Source organism: Corvus cornix, chromosome 11 (assembly GCF_000738735.6).
Source record: "Corvus cornix cornix isolate S_Up_H32 chromosome 11, ASM73873v5, whole genome shotgun sequence".
NCBI classification, from domain to species: domain Eukaryota; kingdom Metazoa; phylum Chordata; class Aves; order Passeriformes; family Corvidae; genus Corvus; species Corvus cornix.
In genome coordinates, this window is record NC_046341.1 from 393,958 (window position 1) to 417,048 (window position 23,091).

Sequence of the window (23,091 nt, forward strand, 5' to 3'; positions counted from 1 at the left end):
AGGATGGAGTGATGAAAAAAGAAAAAAAAAATTGTGCCACAACACAGCAACATCACCAACGAAGAGGCTCAGGGCTTCCAGCCCACTCCCTTCTCAGTGCTGGGAGAGGCAGGAGCTGAAGAATTCAGGGAGCCTCATCTTTTCCAGGGTCAGGAAAACAAATGGGGAAAGAACAACTGAAGACAGTAACCGTAAGCAGGCCTCACAATGCCACTGCCCAGACCTTTGTAACAGATTTTGTACATCTACTTGAAAATAATCAGTTCAGTGTGAGTTGTTAAGCTGTGAACACTCAGGTGAACTAGAGCAGCCTGGGAATATGGAAAAACACTGGATAAAAAGCAAATTATGTAATCAAAAGGTCTGGGGGGAACCTGGAAAGACAGCAGGATCGAAATCTGTTGTCCATATTGTAATTATGTAGCTGCTGAGTGATTGAAGAGGGCTTTCTGTAACACAGACCCAGGCTAGGACTCTCCATACCAGTGATGTTTTGTTTCCTCCGGCCGCCAAGGGAATGATCCCTGTGTTAAGCAGGAGGGCTCTCCAAGGAGGCTCGGATGCAACGCACACTTGGGTCTTGTGTTGATAATGCAGCTCAGACTTAGCCACCCAAACTCCTCTCTATGTGTGGAGCCTGTTCTAAGGATTTAAATTAAAATCCTATTTTTCCCCCATATTAAGTCTTTTGGAAAAGAACCACCAGTTTCTGAAGGAAAAGCTTGAGGACTGTCTTATACCACTGTGCTCTGCCCCACATCCCAAAGTCAAGGGGCACCCAGGTGTGCCAGTCCCTTCCCTTGCCTTGGCTCCAGCTGCCCCAGGGACTGCAGCGTAGAACCCCAGCAGTGAGTCAGAGGAGCACCATGGAAGTGAGCTCCTTCTGGAGGCAGGACCCAGGGGACAGGAGGGGACCCCCACGTGCAGCAAGGGACTGTTGCAATAATGTGCCATGACACAGAAACCCACCCTGAGCTCACATTCTGTAATGGAACACTACGGACACAGATTAACTCCCCTCGCCTGGGATTTATTGTTTCATCTATCTCCAGGGAAGTTGTGATGGACTGAAGCTTTCCTTGTTTTGATAGTGCTTCTTTTTAACTTCTTACAGCACTGCACCACCTCAACTCCCAGCAGATAACCAAAAGCAGTAACAACAATGCACAAGACAATTTTTCAATCCTCTCCATAAATTGCAGGATATCAGTATCAAAGACATGGAGGACACAATCTCCCCATGCAGAAGCCAACAGGGATCCATGGAAAAACAACAGACTCAGTTCATCCTTTGCCCACAGTCCACAGCAAGGATTTTCAAGATCAGGTGATAAGGGAGGAAGGAAAACTAAAGGATGTGTGATGGCCTAATATGACAGAACGGAAGCAGAAAGAGGGAATACATAATACTCGCTGAGTCTTGAAGGTGAGATGAAAACCAGTAGAGCCAGGGAAGCCCCCTAGAAGTGGAGCAGCCCTTCTCCAGCAGCACAGACTGCAGGGCTGGGCATCAGGCTGGGCAGCCAGAACAGGACCTTTGAGGCACATGTGGTGCATCAGCCGACCCTGAACATGAGGACAAGAGCGCCGGCTGATTTCAGACCACACTGCCGAGGTAAGTTCTTTAAGTGTCTGTGAAACACAAACAGAACACAGAGCACCACGGAAATGCCCATGAGACAATAAATAATTCTTCATTCGGTGAAAGCTTTGGATTGTATTAGACAAAGCCTGGGGCAATGTAATGAAAGAGGAAGATAAAAAGAAATGGAATAATTACTCACAGAATGAGGCAAGAATCCTGCTGGAAAAATATGTATGGAGCTACTTATAATTAAGAACCAAAATAATGTCTGCACACAAAGGCCTGAATTAAGGCAACCTGCTACTTCCTATGTTCTAAGATGGCTGTGAGGGCTCCGTGAACCCAACGGACACTATTGTGTCCTAAGAACTGTGTACAGAAATTCACACAATTGCTCCTTGCTCCACACCCCTGAGCAACTACTCTGTAAGGAAAGCCACCAGGTTCTTGGGGAGGAGAAGCCTTTCAAACACAGCCTCCTCCAAATTTAACTGAGAGACCTCTCCAGTCCTTGGGCATGCACTGGTTCCCAGCCCACCTGGTTTCCACCAGGAAGGACACATCAATGACCCACAGCAGCAGAACTGTCTGGCTCATGGATTCCATACACGGCCTCCGAGCAGTCTGCAGCCTATGAACGGTTGGGTTTGCTGCTCTGTATTTCGTGTGTATATCTAAAACTAATTCAACTGTAGTATAATTCTGCAGAGGTATCTACAAGAGAATAGAATGGCTCTAAGCATTAGTTGCAGCTATTCCCTCCAAGACAGACTACAGCAATGGAAAACACGGAGAGTGTAGAAGCACACGGAGGCAAACAGAGCAAACCCAAGATGATAAATGTCTCTGCTCTTCGGTGCTCTCTTTGTTCATGTGTACCTGCATCTACTGGCATTTGCTTTCACAGGTACAGAAACCCCTGGGAAAAAACAAGCCCACTATTTACTGGTTTTAGCCATTCTGGCTCGGCAATCCCAGTGGACAGTCTGCAGAGACACACAAGGGGTAAATGACAAACACTATGGAGGCAGCACTGATCGGCATTAGGAGGGTGTACTGACCACTGCAATTCAAAAATAAAATGGAAGCAACAAAACCTTTTCTTGGGAGCAGCATCCGCTCACAGCAGAAAGCTGTGAGGAGGTAACAGATTCCTAAACCCTGTTTATGAAATTGCAGGTGTAACTCCAGTTACTCCAACTGCTCCAAAATTCTCATTTCTGTGACTACATGAGATTAATTTATCTGCAAAAATACCTGCTTGGGGTTAGCATATGCTACCAGGAGGTCAGTCTGCAGGTTTCATGTCCGGATAATCCCCCTGCCCAGCCCGAGTCAGACACTTTGATAGGCCTATTTGGGCACTGCAGTGCATGCACTGGAAAATCCAGGTAGGTCAGAGCCAAGGAGGTGTAAAAATGATAAAAGCAAAGTTCTTGCTTTGTGGGACCATGAAAAACACTCACAGGCAGCCAGACGTGTCTGTAACACATACCCCATGACATGAAAACATCATCTGCAGGACTCCAAAGCCTTTAAATCTCTCCCACCTATGGTCACAGCATGCTTGAGAACCTGCTCTGGGACAGCAAGTCCCTTCTCTGAGGGACTTCCAGCATCTGGTCCCTTTCCAGCACTGCTGCTACTGGTCAAAAGCCAAAGCTAGGTACTGTCCTTCTGTGCCTCCTCCCACAGGCAGGTCCTGGGCTCAGCAGTAGGTACCACAGCACGTGCACCCTGCAGCCACCCCCGAAAGTACAACTGGGGCCCTAACATGACACACCTGCAGGTAACCCCAGAGTTACAGAACGGTCCCACGAATATTGGGGGTGAAGTGAAAGAAATCAGAGTTCTCAAACTGGTACACCCTCTGGCTTTGTGCTGGAGAGGAAGGTGGTGTATCTCACCTGAAGGCAGCAAGGTGTCACCCCAGGAGAGCTCCCTGCTCTTCTGCTGCCCCTGCCTAAAGACCCTCCTTCTTCTGGCACACATGTGAAGACTACAAGAACTCTCTGGGCCGGCTTTTGAAGAACATAAAGGAAGGCTGACCCAAACTATCAGGACCTGCTGAATTAGGAGTTTCTCTGCAGCACAGGCTGGGGGCTGGATGGGGACAGGGATGTGAGGAGACCCAGCGGGAGCCAGACAAGGGGACAGGCACAGCTCCTGCAGCTGGCCGGAGACACCAGCAATGGGCAGACGTGGGCAGCTCTCGCCCCACGGAGGGCAGGGAAGCAGCCACACGCAGCGGGACCCAGGGGATGCAGCGGGACCCCGGGAGCTGCCCCTGCCCCGTGGGGGTCCCCGGGGCTGCCTGAGCCCTCAGCGCGGAGCCGTGGGCGCTCCGAGGCAGCCGTGGCCGCGCGTGCCTCGAGCGCGGTGCCGGAGCCGCACCGGGCACCAGAGCACCAGAGCTGCAGCGAGACAGTGCTGCTCTCCTTCCCCACCAAAACCCCTGGGGCCACCCGCGTGCGTGCTAACCACAGCTCTTTGAGAGGCTCGTGTATTTACAAACTAAGGCATGTTGAAATCAAAGGGGATACCATATGACATAATTCACATTAAAATGTCAACAGGCTGACAATTTATAGAGTCAATCCACTGGAGGTGGGGAGAACTAAGACGTGGTAATTGTTTAATTCCCGCTTAAACCAACAGCAGCTTCACCTTCAAAGCAGCACCTCATGCACGGCCTCTGGCTGCTGTCAGCCCTGGTGCCAGCCTGGCCCTTGGCCAGCACGGAGGCAGTGGCCTCAGCCATTCACTGGCACCAAGCACGGGCTGGGGACACGGGATGCTGCTCTGAGGAGTGCAGCTCCAGCCCACCCCACGGCACATATTCACAGTCAGCACAAGGACAACCTGTTTTTCAGAAAGGCAGAGTCCCTCTGGTCAGGGCACTGGTGTCCATTTCCACACCTGGGCACAGCACACCTCCTCTGGAGGGGACACAGCGCTCCGAGGGCACCGGTGGAGGAACTGGCTCACCCAGTGCCTGGCACTGCATGGCCCTGACTCTGCTAGGACAGGAAAACACCACAGCAGTGGAACAATGAAAGCATGGAGTGTCCCAGCCATAAACCCCCTCGGGGCACACATGAACTTTTTATCCCAGGTAGATGGCAGCAGCTTTGCCCACATCAAATATGCTGCAGTGTTTTGTGAGACACACCACCAGGGCCCTCAGCCCGCTGACATCCCCTGCCCGTGGACAGGCTGCTGGCAACATGTCTTGCAGCTTGCAATAAAGCATAAGGTAGGCAAGAGAGGGAAACGTGCACCACTGGGAGAAATTTTACCTGGATAAACCGCAGCCAATAAATTTTCTATAAATGCCAGCTAATGCTGTCCCTTGGAGAGCACTGGGCAGGGACTGCCGGGCTCCAGAGCCCTCAGCACAGCCTCGCTGTCTGTACATAAACAGTAACACCTCATTCTCTCTTCTACCTCATTAACTGAAACGCATTAAAACAAGTGTGCACTGGGAGCAGCAAATGAGACTGTTAAACCAAGCTGATATAATCCTCATCAGCTGTGGGAAATGAGCACACATCCATTACACTGAATCAAGCCGCCAACTGCGATTCATCGAGGATGTTGAGACCCCAGGAAGATGCTCTTCCCCCTCAGCTGTACCAGGCAGCTCAACCACTGCGCCTCCAGCACTCTCTCATGGGGCATTTCCAGAGTGCTGGGGTTGCATTTCCATTCCAGCAGCTCCCCCCAAGCACAGGGCTGGGGGCCCTGGTCCGCACTGCAGCCAAGTGCTGCATGAGTCCACTGCGTCCAGAAGGAATCTGCTCAGTGAGATGCAGGGAACCATCCGACTCCTCTAGTATCCAAGCAGAATAAAAGGCCAAGGCAGCAGAGCAGACACACAGAACATGGGACGTTTCCCAATCCCAATCTTCAGTGGGGACATTCCCATGCAGCCTGATGGGATCTGACAACAGCAGGGTTGGCCTCAGGTGATGGACACACGTTTGCGCCCTGCCCAAATGGTACCAGCTTGCAGAACCACAAGAAGAGGGAAATGTACCACAACATCCATTTACAAAGCCCCAGCACTGACACAACTGCGGTGCCATGGCTGTCCCCATTCCCACAGCTGGCAGCCAGATGCATACAGATGCTGCACAAGGGGAGTCTCAGCAGAGGTGACAAGAACACAATGACCACTGACTTTCAGCACATGGGACCAGCTCCACACAAGGATATGGAACTGCTCCCTTCTTCTGGGGGGCCATCAGGCCTCAGCTATGCCTTCATGAGAAGAAATGTTCAATTTTGCCTCCCCCCTGAGGAGGCAGAGCAGGGAGCCCTCCTGATGCTGCAGGAACCAGACAGACCACATTCACCTCACAGATAGACAGCACTTTGTGCCCTCCACTGCCTTGGGTCTGAACTGTTGACCTCACTGGAGCAGCTCAGGTTTCCAAACTCTCTTTTCCTCATGCCAAGCAGAGCTGATGAGGCAGGATGGAGTACCCTCTGCCTCGCCCCCCAGCCCTGTGGTGGGACGACATCCCCTCTGCCTCAGCCCTGTACTTGCAGCAAGAATGTAAACAACCCCCTCAATCCTCACAGCTGCTATTTCAGACTTTTTAACTCAACACAGCTATTACATGGCATTTCCCCCATGTGCAGTCTGTGCACAGTGCAGCCCAGCCCAGGCTGCCTGGGACTCGCTCCTCCCTATGGAACAGGACACCCTGGGGTCTCCCTGGCAGCTCCCAGCAGCCTGTGCAGGCATTTTGAACAGGGTCCATGAAGTCTGTTTAACCAGCATGATGTGTGCAACAGAATCACAAAGAAACAGGCATTTAAAGTGACATCTGTTGGATTAATTAGCTGTGTAATTAGCCTCCCCTCTGTGGAGACAGGCTTTGTTACTGCTGCCTGAAACTTCCCCAGGTGATTCTCTTTGTATCCATCCTTCCCCGAGCACAAGGAGGAGCAGAGTGGGTCAGATGGGGCTGTACTGCCTGAATGAGGGGCAGGAGACAGCCCAGAGGCCACGGGGCAGCTGAGGGGCAATAACTGGGTCAGAGAATCCCAACCACCACATCTATGTGGTGGAACCCAAACAGGAACATGCATCAGCTTGAGCAGGTCTGCAGGTTTGCCCAGAGATGAAAGGCAGGGATACAAGTCAGGCATTTACGTCCTACCCAGTTAGATCAGAACATCTCTGTCTCCTGCAACCAGCTCCTCACCTCCCTGGCCTGCGATCCCAGAGCTGACACAGGGGGTTACAGCAGGCTCAAACAGCTGAGGGACACAGCAGCCACTGCACGTCTACCCGAGCCACGGCCAAGTCAGCAGAACAGAAAAATCCCGAGGTAATCTCTAGGACAAAGAAGAAACCCGGGATCCTGGAATAGCTGCACTGCACAGATGGTTTGATGGCCAGATGCAGGTACCTCCCTGCTTTAAAGCAGAACGAGAGGGATGCTGAGGGGGGACAGTGTGCTGGGCTCTGCCCCGCAGCCCTGTGCTGGGGGCACCTGGCCTTGCCTCTCTGCCAAAGCTACCCGGAGCCAAGGATCTCCCAACAGCTGCAGCCAGGCTTACCAGAGCCCGTCCAACCGTACCCCAAGGCACAACTTCCAGAGAACCTGTTGCACAAGTGTAACTTATTGCCTAATTTGCCTTGCAGAACTTGGCTACACACGTCACAGCGCAGGGGCAGGATTTTTAGGACTGGCAAGAAGGAGCAAAAGCCCATTACGGTATTAAGTTATGTATCATGCATACATTATTTATGGTAATTTAATGAATTCCCTATGAGATAGCAAACACAGAACCTCCCATGCTGCTTCCATAGCAATTTTGGGGACTTTGTTACAACAGTTTCTTTAGGAACAGCTCAGTTAAAGCTGGAGAAGGACAACGCAGCATCCCGCAGCCCAGTGCACTGGCACAGCCAAACAGAAATCGGCAGTCCATGCCAGGTCACATAGAACAGGTTGGGGAAAGCATCTTGTGGGCTCCTTCCCAGCCTTCAAAGCAGCCCCCGCCAGAGATGGATGCTAATGAATGCCCATCCATTATTTAATGAGGTCGTCGCCAGCAAGCCTACAGCCGCAGAACTGGTGCTTGGCCAGGGCTGGTACCCAAGGCACTGAAAACATGACCCTGCCCAACCAGGAAAGCAACTAAGAGCATTCTGAGGGCTTCGAGGCATATTACCTGTGTTGAGGAATCCATCTGGTCCACGTAGCTGGATTCAAGACACAGACTGAAATGCAGATTGAGCTCTGGGTTCGAGCCCGGGACAAGAGGCTGTGAGTCGCCAACCTTTGAGATAACAAAGGGCACGAATATGGGTGACACCAGGCAGGCGAATGGACACTGGGAGACACAGCAGGAAATGGGAATTGCCAGCCTCTAGGATAACCAAGGAGATTGGAGTCCAGTAACACCAGCGAGGTGGATGGACAGGGAGAGAGGGGCAGGAGCCCAAACCTGGAGACTTGTGCGTGGGTAGACAGCGAGGGTATAAAAGCCCAGGTGCTCTTTTGTTGGGGGTCCCTCCACAGAGGCACCAGCTCAAAGTGTTTCTGTGTTACTACAGCAGGAATGAATGGCTTTATGGAATGAGTCATCTGAGACTGTGCCATGGGAAACCTGGGGTGGAACTGGTGAGGAAGCCTGGTCTGACTGGGTGAGTGGGGGTGTGGGGAGTCATCCGGGACCCATTGGGTCACTGGAGGCACCACGGGAGGGGCTTTGGTCCCAGCAGTGAAAGTCTCTGGCCTTGGGAGCATGACTGCTCAGGAGTCTCTGGAATGGGCTGACTGGGAAGCTTCCTTAACAACCTCTGCAAAGAGAAACACGACTGCCCAGAGGGAGCGTGGGATCCTCAGGGGGAACTACTTGAGCACAGCTCTTCAGCGCACGCTTTGAGCCCTGCACCGCAGTGCTGCTTGCCTGCTTCAGCCTCACACCAAACTGTCTCCCAGCTCCTCTACCTCCTTGCTCCAGCACTCCTAAACCCTGACTTGTTCCGGTCCTACCAGTTTGTCTTCAACTGCACGTATTGGGTGTCTGCAGGAATGTGGGGAAAAGACCCTGACAAACATGCTGTGATAAGATCCTGACAAACACACCAGGGTAAGACCCCAAAACCAGTTGGATAAGGCCACAACAAACAGGCCCGTTACCTGTCCTGGACAAACATCTCAGCTCTCCTGACTGAAGCTTCCCATGGCAGAGCTAAATCTGCAGGCAGGGGAGTAAATAGATGCCTACCACTCTGCTCACAGCAGCTGATCACCCAGAAGACAATGCCAGTCTTTTGGATCTGGACCAGCATCTCTCCCTTCACACTCTCCTCTGCAGAGCAGGGACTTCCCACACCAGCACAGGAGGGACAGAGGGTCAGTGACAGCTTACACCACCAAGGCAAGGTCTGCCAGAGCTTTTGTCAGCAGCCCTGCACCAAGGCTGTGGCCAGAACCACCTTGCCCTCTCCCTGAACATCCCAACAACAAGCATCACCTGACATGGGAAAAATTCCTGCTTGGAAATTTAAATACTCATCCACATGTTCCAAAATTACCAGGATAAAAGAATGAACCATAAACACAGACAGAACTGGCATCGTGTATGGGAAAGGGTCAGATGCACACCGACCTTCCATCAACATGACACCTTGTTTTGAGATGACACCTGAGGCTCAGAACAGCTTTGCAAGACCACCCCCCGCTGCCCCGTGCTGAGCCTCTGTCCCTGCCGACCCATAGCTCTGGGTGAATAGGGAGAGCCAAGACCCACTCCCGCTGCTCTGCCCACGGGCTACTACAGAAGCCAGGAAAAACTCAGCTTACATAGATTTGGATAAAACTTGACAAGGTGTTTTTCTGTTCGTATTTCTTTTCTTGTGTTTGGTTTGTTTAGTTGGGTTTTGTAGCCCATTCTCACAAGTACTTTGAATTCTACACCCTGTTTGATTGCAGGCTTTTAGCTCCATGTTTTGGGGAGCTTCTGGTTCCTGCTGTGTGATCAGGGCTCCTGCTCCAGCTGCACTCTCACTCCTTTGCTATTTACACTGCTTTTACAGGGTGGTTTCTTTACTAAGCTGCTGGCTGCACATGGCTCAGCACCTACTGGAAAAGTGTTGAAAGAAAAACCTAAGTGGCAGAGGCCCATAAATAAAACATAGAGCAAGCAATGCTGTGTGCTCTCAGCAGTTCTGATTCCAGCCCTTTCAAAAAGCAGCGCAGAGAAAGGGTGAGCTCTGTGATCCTCTACTAGCGGACTTTGGTATTCAATACCTGAAGGAAGGTAAAGACATCTTTTAATGCCAGGGTGACACCATGGAGGAATCCATCACTCAGAGGAACGTGCAACCCCACGAGGGAGGTGTCTCAAGAGGGTTAAACTGATACTGAGAGCTTTTTATATCAAAATACTTGTCAATCCCAACAGGACCGAAAGTACCGGATTGTAAGGGTCTGTCCTTCTCACATTGGCAGTTCATAAGCTCCTTTCATTATGAGTTTATCCAAGACTAGTGGATGCAGATTTAAATTAAAGGTTTTGGAGACCATCTTTAAAAACAACTTTGTAGGGAGACTTAAGTGAGTATTTATTTCCCTTGTGAAGCTGCCACTGGAATTTGTCTTAAACCTTAGAGGAAATCAGTTTAAAGTCCCTCATATGCTGTAATTTAAATAGGCTTCAGGCACAATTTGTGTTGCTCAAGAGTGTAATTCAGAGCTCTGACGCTGCATCTGTATTCCAAGAGATAAACTTGCAAAAATAAAGCCAAAACACACTGAAGGCAGACAGCGATGAAATCAAAGGTTAACAGAGCTCTAAATCTCGTAATGAGCATGACAGATTTTCTGTGAGCAACTTTACCCCAACAACCTTAAAAGGCAGAGATGGGAGGAAGTTTGTAATAAATATCAGAACCCAAACACGTCTCCTTTTGCCCACGACGTCATCTGGGTATTTCAGAACTGAATCAGCCCAGCTCCTGGCAGCTTCAAGTGGAGCTCTCTGGCAGGTCTGTGGCCTGGAGCTGGGCTGCTCACCAGAGCTTTCCTACACTGAAGTCCTACAGGGAACATCTCCTGTCAGCCAAGTGGTGGAATGAGAGGACTCTCAGCTCGACCTTACCACAGAATTATGGCAAGACTAACTCACACCAATGCAAAAGCAGCAGTATTTCATTGAACCAGCAATTTCCAGAGCACTGAAAATTATGAAATACACAAGTTCTCCTCCACCCTGGATTCCTGTGTCAAGCCAACTTCAAAGTCAATGGTCTTTACCCAAGTCATTCCAGCCATCTGCCATTCCTGCAACTTTCTCTGGTATCTTCTAGGGCTTTTTTTTAAGCCTTCCTAAAACAAAGCTGAGCACAATATTGAACCATGAGACAAAGTGAAGATGTACACAGCTCACATATTGTCCCCTTGCCCTTCTGCTTCCCATTGACCATTGAGGCAATGTCTTCAAAGAGAGTGGCAGTAATTCCCCATCTTGCTTGCAGGAAGAACAATTTTAACCCCCTTTTTTTTGTTTTCTTCTTTTTTTTTGCATGTGGGGAAGCAGGAAGCCTAGCCGCCCCTCCTCTCCTCACCCCCCCGCCTCCAGCAGGGCTATCTGCCCCCCATCCCTCTAACACTGTCACACCAAATTCCATCAATCATTTCCTGTGGAATCACTTGATGTTGTAAAGTTCTTCTGCAACTGTCACAGCTTTACTTCTAAGCGGTACATTATTTTTGCCTTATAGCTGATTTTTAAGATTGCTTTCAACTCTGTGTTTTGATCACTTACAAACACAGAAACCTCCTGTATCTTTCCAATCTTTTTTCTCCATCGTGGAAAGTTAGGCCTTCTGTTTCTCATCCTTCACCTCCCCACCCATGCCCAGACCTCTTTCCCAGTCTGTTCATGAAGAATCTTATCAAAGACCCTGGGAATCCCTTGCCCATATGGACCAGCCCAGCCCTGCCTGTAGCCTGGCTGACTCCTTCAAACAACTGAAGTGCTGCAAGAACCTCTCTTCCAGAAGTCTGCTTTTCCCCTTCCTAATCCATATCCCTACTAAGACTTTTCTATTACAGGTTCTATCAACTTGCTGACTTAATGCTTTGCAACTTCTGGCCCATGCTACTGCCAGGAGCCTCTGCCCCCTCCTGTGGGGTTCCTCCAGAACTCTTCAGAGCGGAGTCCTGCTAAGACAGTGGCTTTTTCCTTCACAGTTCCTCCACATGAGACCACCCTTCAGGATTTACCCTCCATACAGAGGTATCTTTCAATTCTGTTCTTAAACACACGAGAGGAATCTCTCCTCCTTCCCCCCCCCACCCCGTAACACAGGCCTTCTTCCTTTTCCCTACCTCCACATGTAATACTTTCCTATTTGATCACATTCGCCTTTCTCACAACCCTTTGGCTGGGTTCCCCCCTGCTCTGTTTTCTCAGGGGTTGTTACATTTAACACATACACCTAAGGTGCTTTTTGGTAACTCCTCTGTGACCCACACATATATCACACCCTTTAGTGTATCTAACAGTAGCTCACCCATTTTCATGTAATTTTAACTTCAAAGTTAGCTACTACTACAGAAGGTACTCTTTTTGTCTGTTTCTATTATGGAAGGGCATTGAACTCAAATACATTGCCATCATCATCATCATTCTGTAACTACATCTCATACAATATTCCATGCACCCTCTGGGATTAAAACTTTTTGGGGATTTTCCAACAAGTTTCTTTGAGAATCCTGTGGCCGGCAAAGGAGACACAAGCTCCTGTGGGAGAGGGATGATGGGACAGTGCTGCTCCACGGTGGAACTGAGGCCTTCTGCTGGGTGTGCAGCTGCACATCCTCCTTCCCTTCCCACAGGTCAGCTTCGCTTCTGTCCGAGTCAGCACAGGTCCACAGTTTCATCATCACTAGCACCATGAGCACTGATATTAAAGAGTCATTTTCCTGCACACTCTGCATCTCTAGCTAACAAAGAGCCTCTATGCATGGCACCATGTAACCCAAGCCCTCTCCCTCAGACTCCCTATTCCCTAAAAAAGTGAACTCAGCACTTGGAAACACTGAAAAGGAAGACACTGAATGAACTCATTGAAGGCACTTGCTGGCAGTCTGGCCAGCAGCGTGTTTCTTCAGTAGTTCTTTGTTTAAACTTCTTCTGAGCTGCACATTCTGAACTAGAGATTGTCAGGAAGTTGTAGGAAATGTCCAAACCTGGCTCCTTCTCAAGCAGATTAATTCCTTCTGGAAACTCCACCTGTGCAGCAGACACTGGGAACTTGTGCCCAACCTCTTCCAGCTGTGTGGAACACTGCTGCTCTGCTCCACGCCTGGTCTCAAGCTCTGCGGTCACGAGGAGACGAGCCCTGGTTGCTGTTGCAGGGAGCTGCACTTGTCTCTGCTCACAACCATCCCTGTCACCCAGCCCAGGTTGCACCACGTCCCTCGGGCTGTCCCAGCTATGGGAGGAAGGGTCTTCAAACCCATACTCTACCTCAAGCCAGAACACCCATCTCAAAAATGTAATGCCATGCATTGACAATGGTGCTCTTGCTTTCCAGGGAGCTCTTCAGGATAGAAATCCCCTCAGTCACCCAAGGTGGTCAGCAGTCACAGGAGAGGCACAGGCACCATGTTCCCCCAGCAACTGCCAGATAAACAACAGGATTTCCAGTTTAGTCACAGAATTTTAAGGGGACAGCAAGGAATTGGGAGAACACAACAATAAACAAAAGGCTAGCAGACCTTTCCAGTTTTTTGCCATTCCTCTCCCCTTACCCCTGATGGGGAAGGGGCCTGATGGAAGCTATTGCGATGTGCAGGACAAAGATGGCAGCAGAAGACCAGACCTTCTCCCCTGGCACTGGGAGCGCTGCAGGAGAAGACTAAAAGGTTCACCCGACTACAGACTGACAGTGTCTCCAGATCACATTTTCTGGCAGCAAGTAACACTGACAGAAGTGGCACTTGGGCAATACAAGCAGCCAATAACATGTGATTTAGGAAAAAAATGGCAAAAGCAGCAGAATAAGGAGGATTGTGTGTGATAAGCCCAGTGTGTGCTCTCACCCAGCAGCATCTGGAGAGGATTTTCTCCAGCAGGCAGGGAAGAACTCGATTACATCCAGTTAACTGTGCTCTAAACTGATTATGCATGTGCCAGGCTAATGGATTACATTAGCAAGAGGAAAAATAACATCCAATCAATCTCAATTTACTGCAGACCACACCAAGGCCTGAGAGAAGAGAAACCATTCTGTGAACTCCCCCCGCTGCCGCTGCATCCCTTCAGTTATCAGCAGAGACAAGGCGCTACAGCCGCTCCAAGGACCGGAGAGCTGCGCTGGAGCTCATCTGATCCATGCCTCATCCAGAGAGAGGCTTTTCCACTAAATCAATCCCTGATTCCAGCTATGCTGAAGCAAGATGCTGTGAATCCAGCCATCCACCAACCTCTGCTCCAAGCTTTATCCAGCCATACTAGAAGGCCAATATATGGAGCATCCAAAGGAATCCATTATTCTGAAACACGTTATCCTTCAGCTGGTGTTTCACTGCTGTTGTGTCGGAGGCAACACAGGGCTGTAGCAGCACTGACACTGTCCAGGCCTCTCACAAACCTGAAAACTGACAATTCCTCTTTGCCTGCCTAAGGAAAACATCCTAGGAATCTTTATTACAAGAACCTATGCCTGTTCTCCGACACTGGTAGGATTGTTTTTTTCCGTTTCTTCTTTTTTTTCCCCTCAGTGAGAGAATTCTAGTGCCCCAATTGTTTTGCCCCAGTGGAACCCACTGTAGATGAAGGGCCTGGATAAAGAAAACTTAAAACCTCTGCAATACAGACTTAACAGTATTACATGTAAAAAAATCATAATATAGTTTTCAAACAACTCTCTTGTACCCCAAACTGACCTCCACAGAGAAGATTCAGTTCCCTCAGCTGGGTTCTTTAAGTCTCACTGGGGCTCTCCCGCCCCCAGTTTCCAAGCTGTGTAACTCTCTCAGGTCTCCTGCACACCAGAGAGCAGAGATGTATGTGCAGACCTGATCATTTCCAGAGCCAGACTCTGCTGGGTGAGGCTGGATCCCAGCTCAAGATGGAACAGTCACTGTCACAGCCATCCTGGCCTCAACAGTGAGCTCTGAGAAACAAAACCCCGCTCTGAGCAGCGCCCCACCAATTCCAGGTAGGTCCAACAACCACAGCTCGAGGTAAACCTTATATGATGCTCCTGGCTATCTCCTTCCTCCCTGAATTTGCTGGAATTGTTCATTCCTCAGAAAAATCCAGAAGTTTTGAAAATGTGTCTACACTGTGATGTGGGTAGGTACTGTAGGGCTCAATGTCAGGTCTTAAATTCCCATTACATAAAGAAAAATTTTCAAAGAAATAATTAAAAATCACAAGGTACACTCTTGTGTATATAAAGAAACCTCACCACATTTGGGAGAAAGCAGGAAGAAAAGGATGAGAACAGAATGAATATAAAAAAACCTGTGAGAAATGAGCAGACAACGAGCGGGAGAGCACGTGTGAATGGAGGGGATGCGGCTGCTGAGATTTATGGCAATTCGTACCTGATTGTTCATACTAAAGCTATTATGGGATGATTAGAGAAAAAGGTGAAGCTTTAAGTCCAGTGAAAATCAATAGAAACGTCTGGAGCAATTCTGCTGCACGAGTGAAAGGACTATTTACTGTATCCGGAGCTCCTCTTGGGTTACAGCCCACAGGGTTCGGGCCAGCAAGGGGAGGGGGTTGGGGACGAGACAAATGAGACTGGAAAGAGATGATGGTTATAAAGACAACACAGAACGAGGGGGGATGGGAGGAAAAGTAAAGACAACAAGACGGGAGTGACAGCCCAAATACCGCTGTGGATGAAAACACGCAATGCCTCCAACGTGCATGGCCGCGCACACGCTCACGGCTCCTCTTCAGCCTCCTCCCTTTCCCAGCCTCCAGCAGCACTTTGCTTACAGATCCCAGCGCTGACGTACACAGAGCACAACAGCACCACAGCGACGGCCCCTCCATCCGCCCAGCGCCACGACCAGCACACTGACCACAGTGAAAGCCTTCAAGCGCCACAAAGTGACAAACTCGTATGGGAAAGAGCCAACAAACCACAGGCAAATGTCACCTTGCACAACTTTTCAAACAGCGATTGCTCAATTTCTGTGCAGAGTATCACAGCTGCACTGTCATAAGACACCGAGCCCCCTCTAAAGCACTATGGCGTGAACATCAACTGGCCTGAAGCCTGGACAACCACAGTCACTAACAGAACACAGGCTGAAGAGCTGCAGCATGAAGTGGGATTGGATCCCAATGGAGAGCTCTGAGCAGCTCATCTCCAAAGGGTCAGAGTCCATTGTGGTGCAACATAGATTTTCCTTGGAAAATGAAAGAAGACAAAGCAGAGCCAACCCTTACCTTATAAAGCTTCAGGCTGGCCTCATGCCTTGAGTTCACGGTGTGAAGACGTAGCTTCTCCAGACTGTTGGTGTAGTAGTCGCATGCGTTGCATTTCAGATGGACTGGGTTCCCAATGGCCACGCACTTGAGCCTCCATTCGTTGGCTTTGCCCCCCTCCTTGATATGTGCCACCAGCTGGTATTTCTGCACATGCTTGTCTGTCTTACAGTGCAGCTGGAAGTTGGCCTTGAGCTGTGTGTTGTAGCGGCACAGCTTGCACTGGTACGAGTCCCCCATCACCGCCTTCCACTCGTCCTCAGGGAGGCTTCGCTCCACGTTCATGTGGAGGCCCAGCATGTCCAAATTATCTGTAGTGAACTTGTTGCACACAGCACACTGGAAGAGCTTCAGCGATGGGTCATTCGTTTGCGTGAAACTTTCACCCAAGTTCATGAGCTCCTCAGACACCAGCTGTCCACCACCCAGCCGCATGTCCAGCGGGATCTCGCCACCCACTGCACGAAGAAAAAGAGGAAGGAGAGGTCAGAAAGGCTGAATTCTTGCCAGAAGATAAACACAGAGCAGAACATAAGCTGTTCCCAAGAGCCACCTGTGTACCCACAAACACACAGTGATACCACACGCAGCTGTCCCTTCGCCCACTCCTCCGTGTTGCTGGTCTGCACCAGAGCTGACGAAAAGAGTCACTGCAGCCAGTGCAGAAGGCTGGGAACAGACTACAATCACCCTTGCTGCCCACTTGCTGAAGGATCATCCAGCCCTCTGCCCATCAAAGGTGGTGAGAAAAACCCTACAGACTTTGAGAGGATGAAGAATTCCATAGCACCACATTGAAAGTTTCTGTGGCCATTTCAAGAACAGCGTTAATACTTCATTCTGTTTTTTCTTGCCTCCCAGGAGAAGCAAATGCTACCTCATGCAGTAGCTAAGCACAGTCTCTATCACATAAAACAAAGGTCAACAGTCACAAGCCCAGGTGGTGGCTGCATCACAGGGAGGTCACCACACTGCTATCACAAGTTGGCAACAGTGCAGAACATGGCATGGACAGAAACAACCTGAAAAGTGCTACTCCTGCACCATTACATCTCATCTCTTGTCCAAGAGTTCAAAATGGTGAAGAACCTTCTAAAAACAGTGCTGACAAGGTAAAGACAACTAATAATAGAGTGTGAGAGCATGTCAAGGAAAGCCAGGAGGACCCTGTGTTTGTCAGGCTGGCTCTTCAAAGCAGAGCTCAACTCTGCTCACTCACAGCTACTGAGCACAACAAGCTCCTACTCACACCAGAGGACCTGAGAGATGCAGACAGAGAAACTCTGTACCAAGCACAGAGAGCACCAGGACCCCTGTGCCACATCGCTCTCCTTTTCCGTTTTTAAGACATTTATGGTCTTTCTACAGCTTTTTGGTATTTTACCTTGATTTGATGTCACAGCTCAGCTTAACAATCCTATGAAAGGAAACCAGGTCACCAATTCATCAGTTAATCAAAAAGAGATGTTATTTCCTAAACTTTTCATTTCCTACATTGCAACCTATTTGCTAAGAAGCAAATGCTCTTTAAGTTACTCTCTCCTGAACTCACCACGCAGGAAAAACCCAAAAGCAGACTCTTCTGAATTATTAATGTTCTGCTCAGTTTTGGACCGAAGTGTAAGAATGGGAAAGATCTGCTTCACTTCTCGCAAAGCTGACAGCGTGTGCATCCAAGTCAAAAGGGCCAAGCCGGTGTCAAGTGCTTATTAACAGGGGCAGGGCCTCCCTCTGCAACCCTCAGTGTGAGATCTGCAACCATCAAGTGCACAGTTCACAAATCGCTCTCCAGGCAGCTCACGGACATCCAAGGCCCTGTCATTTACTGTAGGAGCTTCAGTTAAAACGTTCCCAACTTATCACAACTGCCCTGTGCTTCAGTAAGGAGGGGCTCTGAGCTTCAAAAGCCTCCAATCCCATCCGTCACTCTGGCAGCAGTGGAACACCACCCCTTCCACCCCTCTCAAACCTGCTTACCTTGTCTTCTCAAGGCAACACAGTGTGGAACAAACCGGCCCCGAACAAATGCACCTGCCTTTGGGAGTGCCAGCAGCTGACTGCACCCTCTCTCAAAGCTATCCAGCAAACTACTCCCACTCCTCACCAAACCCAGGAAAAGTTCTCAGGAAACACTGTAGTTAGGATGCTTTCCACAATGAGGAAGAACGTTCAGCGCATGGCATCTGTAACCCGTATCTGCTGTTGCATTAACTCCCTACGAAAACTCTTTGAAAATGTACCAGAAAAGCCACAAGATGAGAAAAACTGCTCTGGGTGAACACAGATGAGAAATCTGCACTGTGCAGCCTCCATCCTTGACCACCACAGAAAGGCAGCTCATGGGGCCACAGTGCCAGACCCCTTTGCTGGCTCTCTCACATGAACATGGTGGAAACCCCTTCAGCCTCACCTAGAGATGGAGCCATCGTTGCCATGGGGTTGGTGGGATCGAGCTGGAACCCCCCCATCATGAACTGTCCATCTGAGGAAGTGCTGTCCATCTTCAAGTTGGGAAGGTTCATGTTCTGCGCCAGGTAGTACTGGTAGAGCTCGGCCTCAGCAGGGGATGGCAGGCTACCGAGGCCCAGGTGCCGGTTATGTTGGATTTGGGACATGTTTTGCTGAAGCAGCATCATATTGTGCATGTGCTTCTCACTGGTCATGTGAATCCGAAGGTTTCTAGCTACGTTGGTCTCATAGTCGCACACCTCGCACCGCCATGTAGGTTTGGTTTTTGGTTTGGTGGGGGAGGGAGCCCCACAGGTGCTACCAATGTTGGCGGCGGCGGCTGCTGCGGCGGCAGCAGCTGCCGCGCTGCCCCTGCGGTGTGGCTGAAGACTTGCTCTCCCCCTCCGTTCTGCAGGTTCTGCATGTTGTTGAGATGCTTGTCAGACTGCATATGAATACTGAGGTTGCCTTTGGTAGTTGTGGAGTAGTTACAGACCTCACAGCGGAAGGGCTTGTAACCACAGGTGTAGCTCTCGCCCCGCGCCAGACGTGGGTGCGGCTGCCCGCTCTTGCAGTAGACACAGGAGCCACCTGGCTCGGGATGTTTCTCCTTCATGTGTGCCTCAAGCGTCTGCTGGTACTTGTAGTGCCAATTGCACTTGGGACACTTGAGTGTCTTACACGAGTTGCGAGAATGCATCATAGTCATGTGGCCACCCAGCGACCGCGAGGAGCCCAGGACCGTGTCACACTTCGGGCATTCCACGCCGCTCCCCGAGGGGCACTCCCCACCCCCAAGTTCACAGAGGGGGCCAGCATGCTGGTGATGGGAGATGTAGCTCCCGTCCTCGCCCTCTGCACTCTCATTTGGTTCTGGTGCTGTGGCATTGTCTTTATTGGCACTTTCATCGATAAAGTCCAGCCTCCTGCTGCCCTCGGCCACACTGGCTCCGCCGCCCTCATTGTTAAAGCTTAAGTGATTCCTCCTGTTTGCACCATCAAAGACAAAGGAAGAAGCAGAATTAGAACTAGTAGAAGCCGTGCCCCTCGACAGGGTCTGGAGCACGTTAGGCATTAAGGGAGAGTTAGAAATGCTTTGGTTTGAGAGAGCAAGGTCCTTTTTGCTGCTGCCACTGCCTGCCACAGCCCCAACATCCTCCTGGGGCCGGTCCTCCAGTTCATCCTCCAACTCGTTTGGAAATAGTCCTTTGCAACCCTCATCATCCTCATCTTCTTCCTCTTCCTCCTCTTCCTCTTCCTCCTCTTCCTCTTCCACATCCTCCTCCTCCTCCTCTTCCACCTCCTCGGCTGGCTCCACTTTTTCCAAGAGGCTGTCCTGGTCGTCCCCCTCTTGCTTCTCCCCCTCTGCCACTCCAGGGTCCTTCCCCTCCGAGGATTTGGTGGGACTGGAAGCCAGCGGGCCCAGGGGGACTGAGGTAATGGGAGTCTTCAGCGCTGAGCTGGTCAGCCCACCCAGGTTGAGGAGTGCACTGGGGGCCAGGACACCCGTGGCTGGTGCGCTCAGCTCCACCAGCCGCCCCGGCCTGGAGGGCCTGCTCACCTTCCATGCAAATGCCACTGAATTTACCATAAAAACTGTGTCCAGGGCCTATGAGGTTAGCTGCGGAAACGAGAGGGTGCTGAAAGGTTTTGTTTTTTGGTTCCAGAAAGCTGACAAGGGGTTCCTTGTCTTTGCCTATCCCTTGGATGATAGCGGAGATGTTCTTATTGCTAAGAATTTTCCGCTCCTCCTCACTCAGAGTCATTCGGTGGTCGTGCACGGCATGGGTCACGAATGAGCGGACATACCCAAAGGAGAGCTTGCACAAGAAACACATCAGGATGGGCTTCCTCTTCCCATAGAGCACAAAGCCATCGAATTTGGACAGGTCCACATTGTTGGGAACATCTTTGGATACACAGGAGCTTTTGGCAGAACCGTCGCTGTTCAGGTAATCCTTGTTGCTTTTGTGTCGCACATCGAAGACGCGGAAGCTGTGCAGGACGGGGCTGATGCCCGCCAGGGCTGAGGTATTCGGGAAGGCCTGGTCTGAGCTCTCAAACCACTTCCCGAAGGATGAGGCTATGTGGAAGGTGTTGATGATCTGTGGGTAGACAGGAGCGGTGGCAGAGGGCTCTCCCTGCTTGGGCAGAGAGTTCGGGAGCAGCGAGGGGAGAGTCCCGCTGCCGCCGGCACCCCCGCTTTGCACCAGCTGGCTGAGGCTCTCCACGATGTAGGCTGAGCCATCGGGCTGGTAGACGATCTCGCCGGCCAGGTTCTCCACGTCGCTCTCCTCCTCGCCGTCCTCGCTGCTCTCGCTCCCGCTCTCCCCCCGCAGCGGCGGGGGCGGGCGGGCGCCGGCGCAGCGGTGCTCCATGTAGCTCTGCAGGCCGGCGAAGGAGGCCGCGCACTGCCCGCAGCTCACCTCCTTGCCCGCGGGCTCAGCGCCGGGACCCGCCGCGCTGCTCTCAGGGACGCGCTCGGGGAAGGGGACCCTCAGGCTGTCCAGGGGGCTGCAGCTCTCCGCCGCGGGCTGCTCCATGCTGCCGGCCGGGTCAGGGAGGTGGGCGCTGTTGAGATCAGTCCATTGCTGGTGCTGAGGAATGCCGCACCCATTGTCCTTCCCGGGGATGACGGGCGAGTCACAGCCTTCCATGGCAGGGCTGGCACGGAGCGCTCATTGCACCCGGTACGGCTTGGACCTGCAGATGGGGAGAGGAGAGAGGCAGGTGAGTCAGGGTGTGCCCGTAAAGACCCCACCACCACAAGGGCTGCTGACCCTGCTCCTTGGGACCGAAGTGGGGGCTGGCGTGCCAAGATGGGCTCCAGGGACAGCCAGCCCAGCCTCGGGGAACGCACTCGGGGAATGAGCAATGGAAACATGCTGGCAGCAGTAATGCAAGAGGCAAACTGAAGGAACCTGGAAGGTGGCAAAAACCTCCTTAAAATCTTTCCTAAAGGGAGCCAGCAGGAAGATTGTAGGACCTGCACTGTCACCCCCAAGGCCTTTGGTCTTCAGAAAACAAACAAAATCATCATGGGAAAGCTTGTGACAGAAACAAGACACGACAACAAAACAGTTCTGTGGCTTTATAACTTGGTAAAAACTCGTATCCTCTGGCTCCCCCTAAGACAGATGCTGTTCTTCTGGGTGTTACCCTTCTGCTAATGGCTTGGGAAGCACAGACCCAGCCCTACCACACGCACACCTCAATGGGAGACCATGTGACCCAGAGCAACTCCCAGCGATTTTGGAGTAACAGCGCTCAGAATGCACAGGAGACGTAACTGCTCTGCTCTGGACAGAGTTTAAATACAGAGATGTCAGGAGAGAAACCAAACAGGAAATTCCAGATCTGACAAGGGTGCATCCTGGGGATTGGAAAGCGGTCAGCCCACCACGCTCCAGGAAGCTCCCAGAGATCCTGCAGGGCACAGCCTCTGCACTGCACGGACTGCTTCCTCTCACCCCTGGAGACAAACGGTGGGTGCAGGTCCTGGAAGAGGAGGACAGCCTTCTCACTACTTCCATTCCACCAAATCAACGCGACTGGAGGATTCCCACCAACCGCCAGGCAGTCAGCAGGCCTGAGCTACTGACCGCGGCCAACATCCAGGGCCCCCCGTCATCGTGACCCCCTTTGCTGCATCCGGTCAACAACTCCAACACTGCAGTCCTAAAGGAGTCCTGCAATCCTGATGGAGCCCTCTTCAGCTGATAAAGAAAGCGTGAAGGGAACTGGAAACCTGCCAAAGACGACATGAGCAGCTGCAGAGCAGGTGATGTGCCACAGCAGCACCATGTGAACTACCTGAATTAGTTCAAGGAAAGGAAAATGGAGTGACATTCAACGTTTGTTTTTTCTCGTTTCACTATCTCCCAGTTTATTTTCCTTTACTATACAAAGCCATCCACACCTCTGCTGAGTTCCCTAATGTGTTTGTACTTTCCCTTTACATTTTACTTCTGGTGAAGCTCAAAGAAAAAGCATTTAAAACTACCACTGAAGGCAAAGTAATACTCTCAAAGCCCTTGTGCAAAGATACCTGCAGAAGGACACACAGCTGCAAGGGAGACACCATCCAACATGTTCACACACAACATTACTCTACAGCACCTCCAGTCTCACCTTGCCTGGATTCTATGTCATACACAGCTGCCTCTGCAGTTGCACTGGGAATAAATAGGGATTTGCTCTGCAGTAACAGTAATCTGGTGCACTGAGCAGAACAAGAAGGAAGAGCAGAATCCCACTGCCAAAAGGCTCTGTCTGGGCTCTTCATCAGCCAGTTTTGTTCCCCTAGCCTAAAATAAGCTCCAGCCATGTAACGGCTCCTACTGCACCAGCTCTCTCCCTGGAACATTTGTCCTTAGCTGTGTGTTTTCCTTAAACTGATCCCAGATCCTTCTGCGTTGAGACTGCACGTTCACCTTCCCACAACACGCCTTCTCTCTCCCTTTTCACTGCTACTTCTGCACTGGCAACTGCAATCCAAATGGAACCAACACAGATTCATATGGGGAAAATGAGGAAAAAGAAACTCCATAAGCCTCACACTTTTGCCA

General features: G+C 50.9%; 1 protein-coding gene across 1 annotated transcript in view; it reads right to left on the reverse strand.

Annotated features, from left to right (window-relative positions):
• The window catches only part of ZFHX3 (zinc finger homeobox 3), a 399,882-nt gene that overhangs the window by 64,964 nt on the left and 311,827 nt on the right, over positions 1 to 23,091 (reverse strand). The window contains 4 exon segments of the mRNA XM_039558074.1: positions 16,037 to 16,533; positions 18,486 to 18,888; positions 18,891 to 20,039; positions 20,041 to 21,226. Of these exon segments, the coding sequence (XP_039414008.1) occupies positions 16,037 to 16,533; positions 18,486 to 18,888; positions 18,891 to 20,039; positions 20,041 to 21,180 (3,189 nt within the window). The 5' untranslated portion in view covers positions 21,181 to 21,226.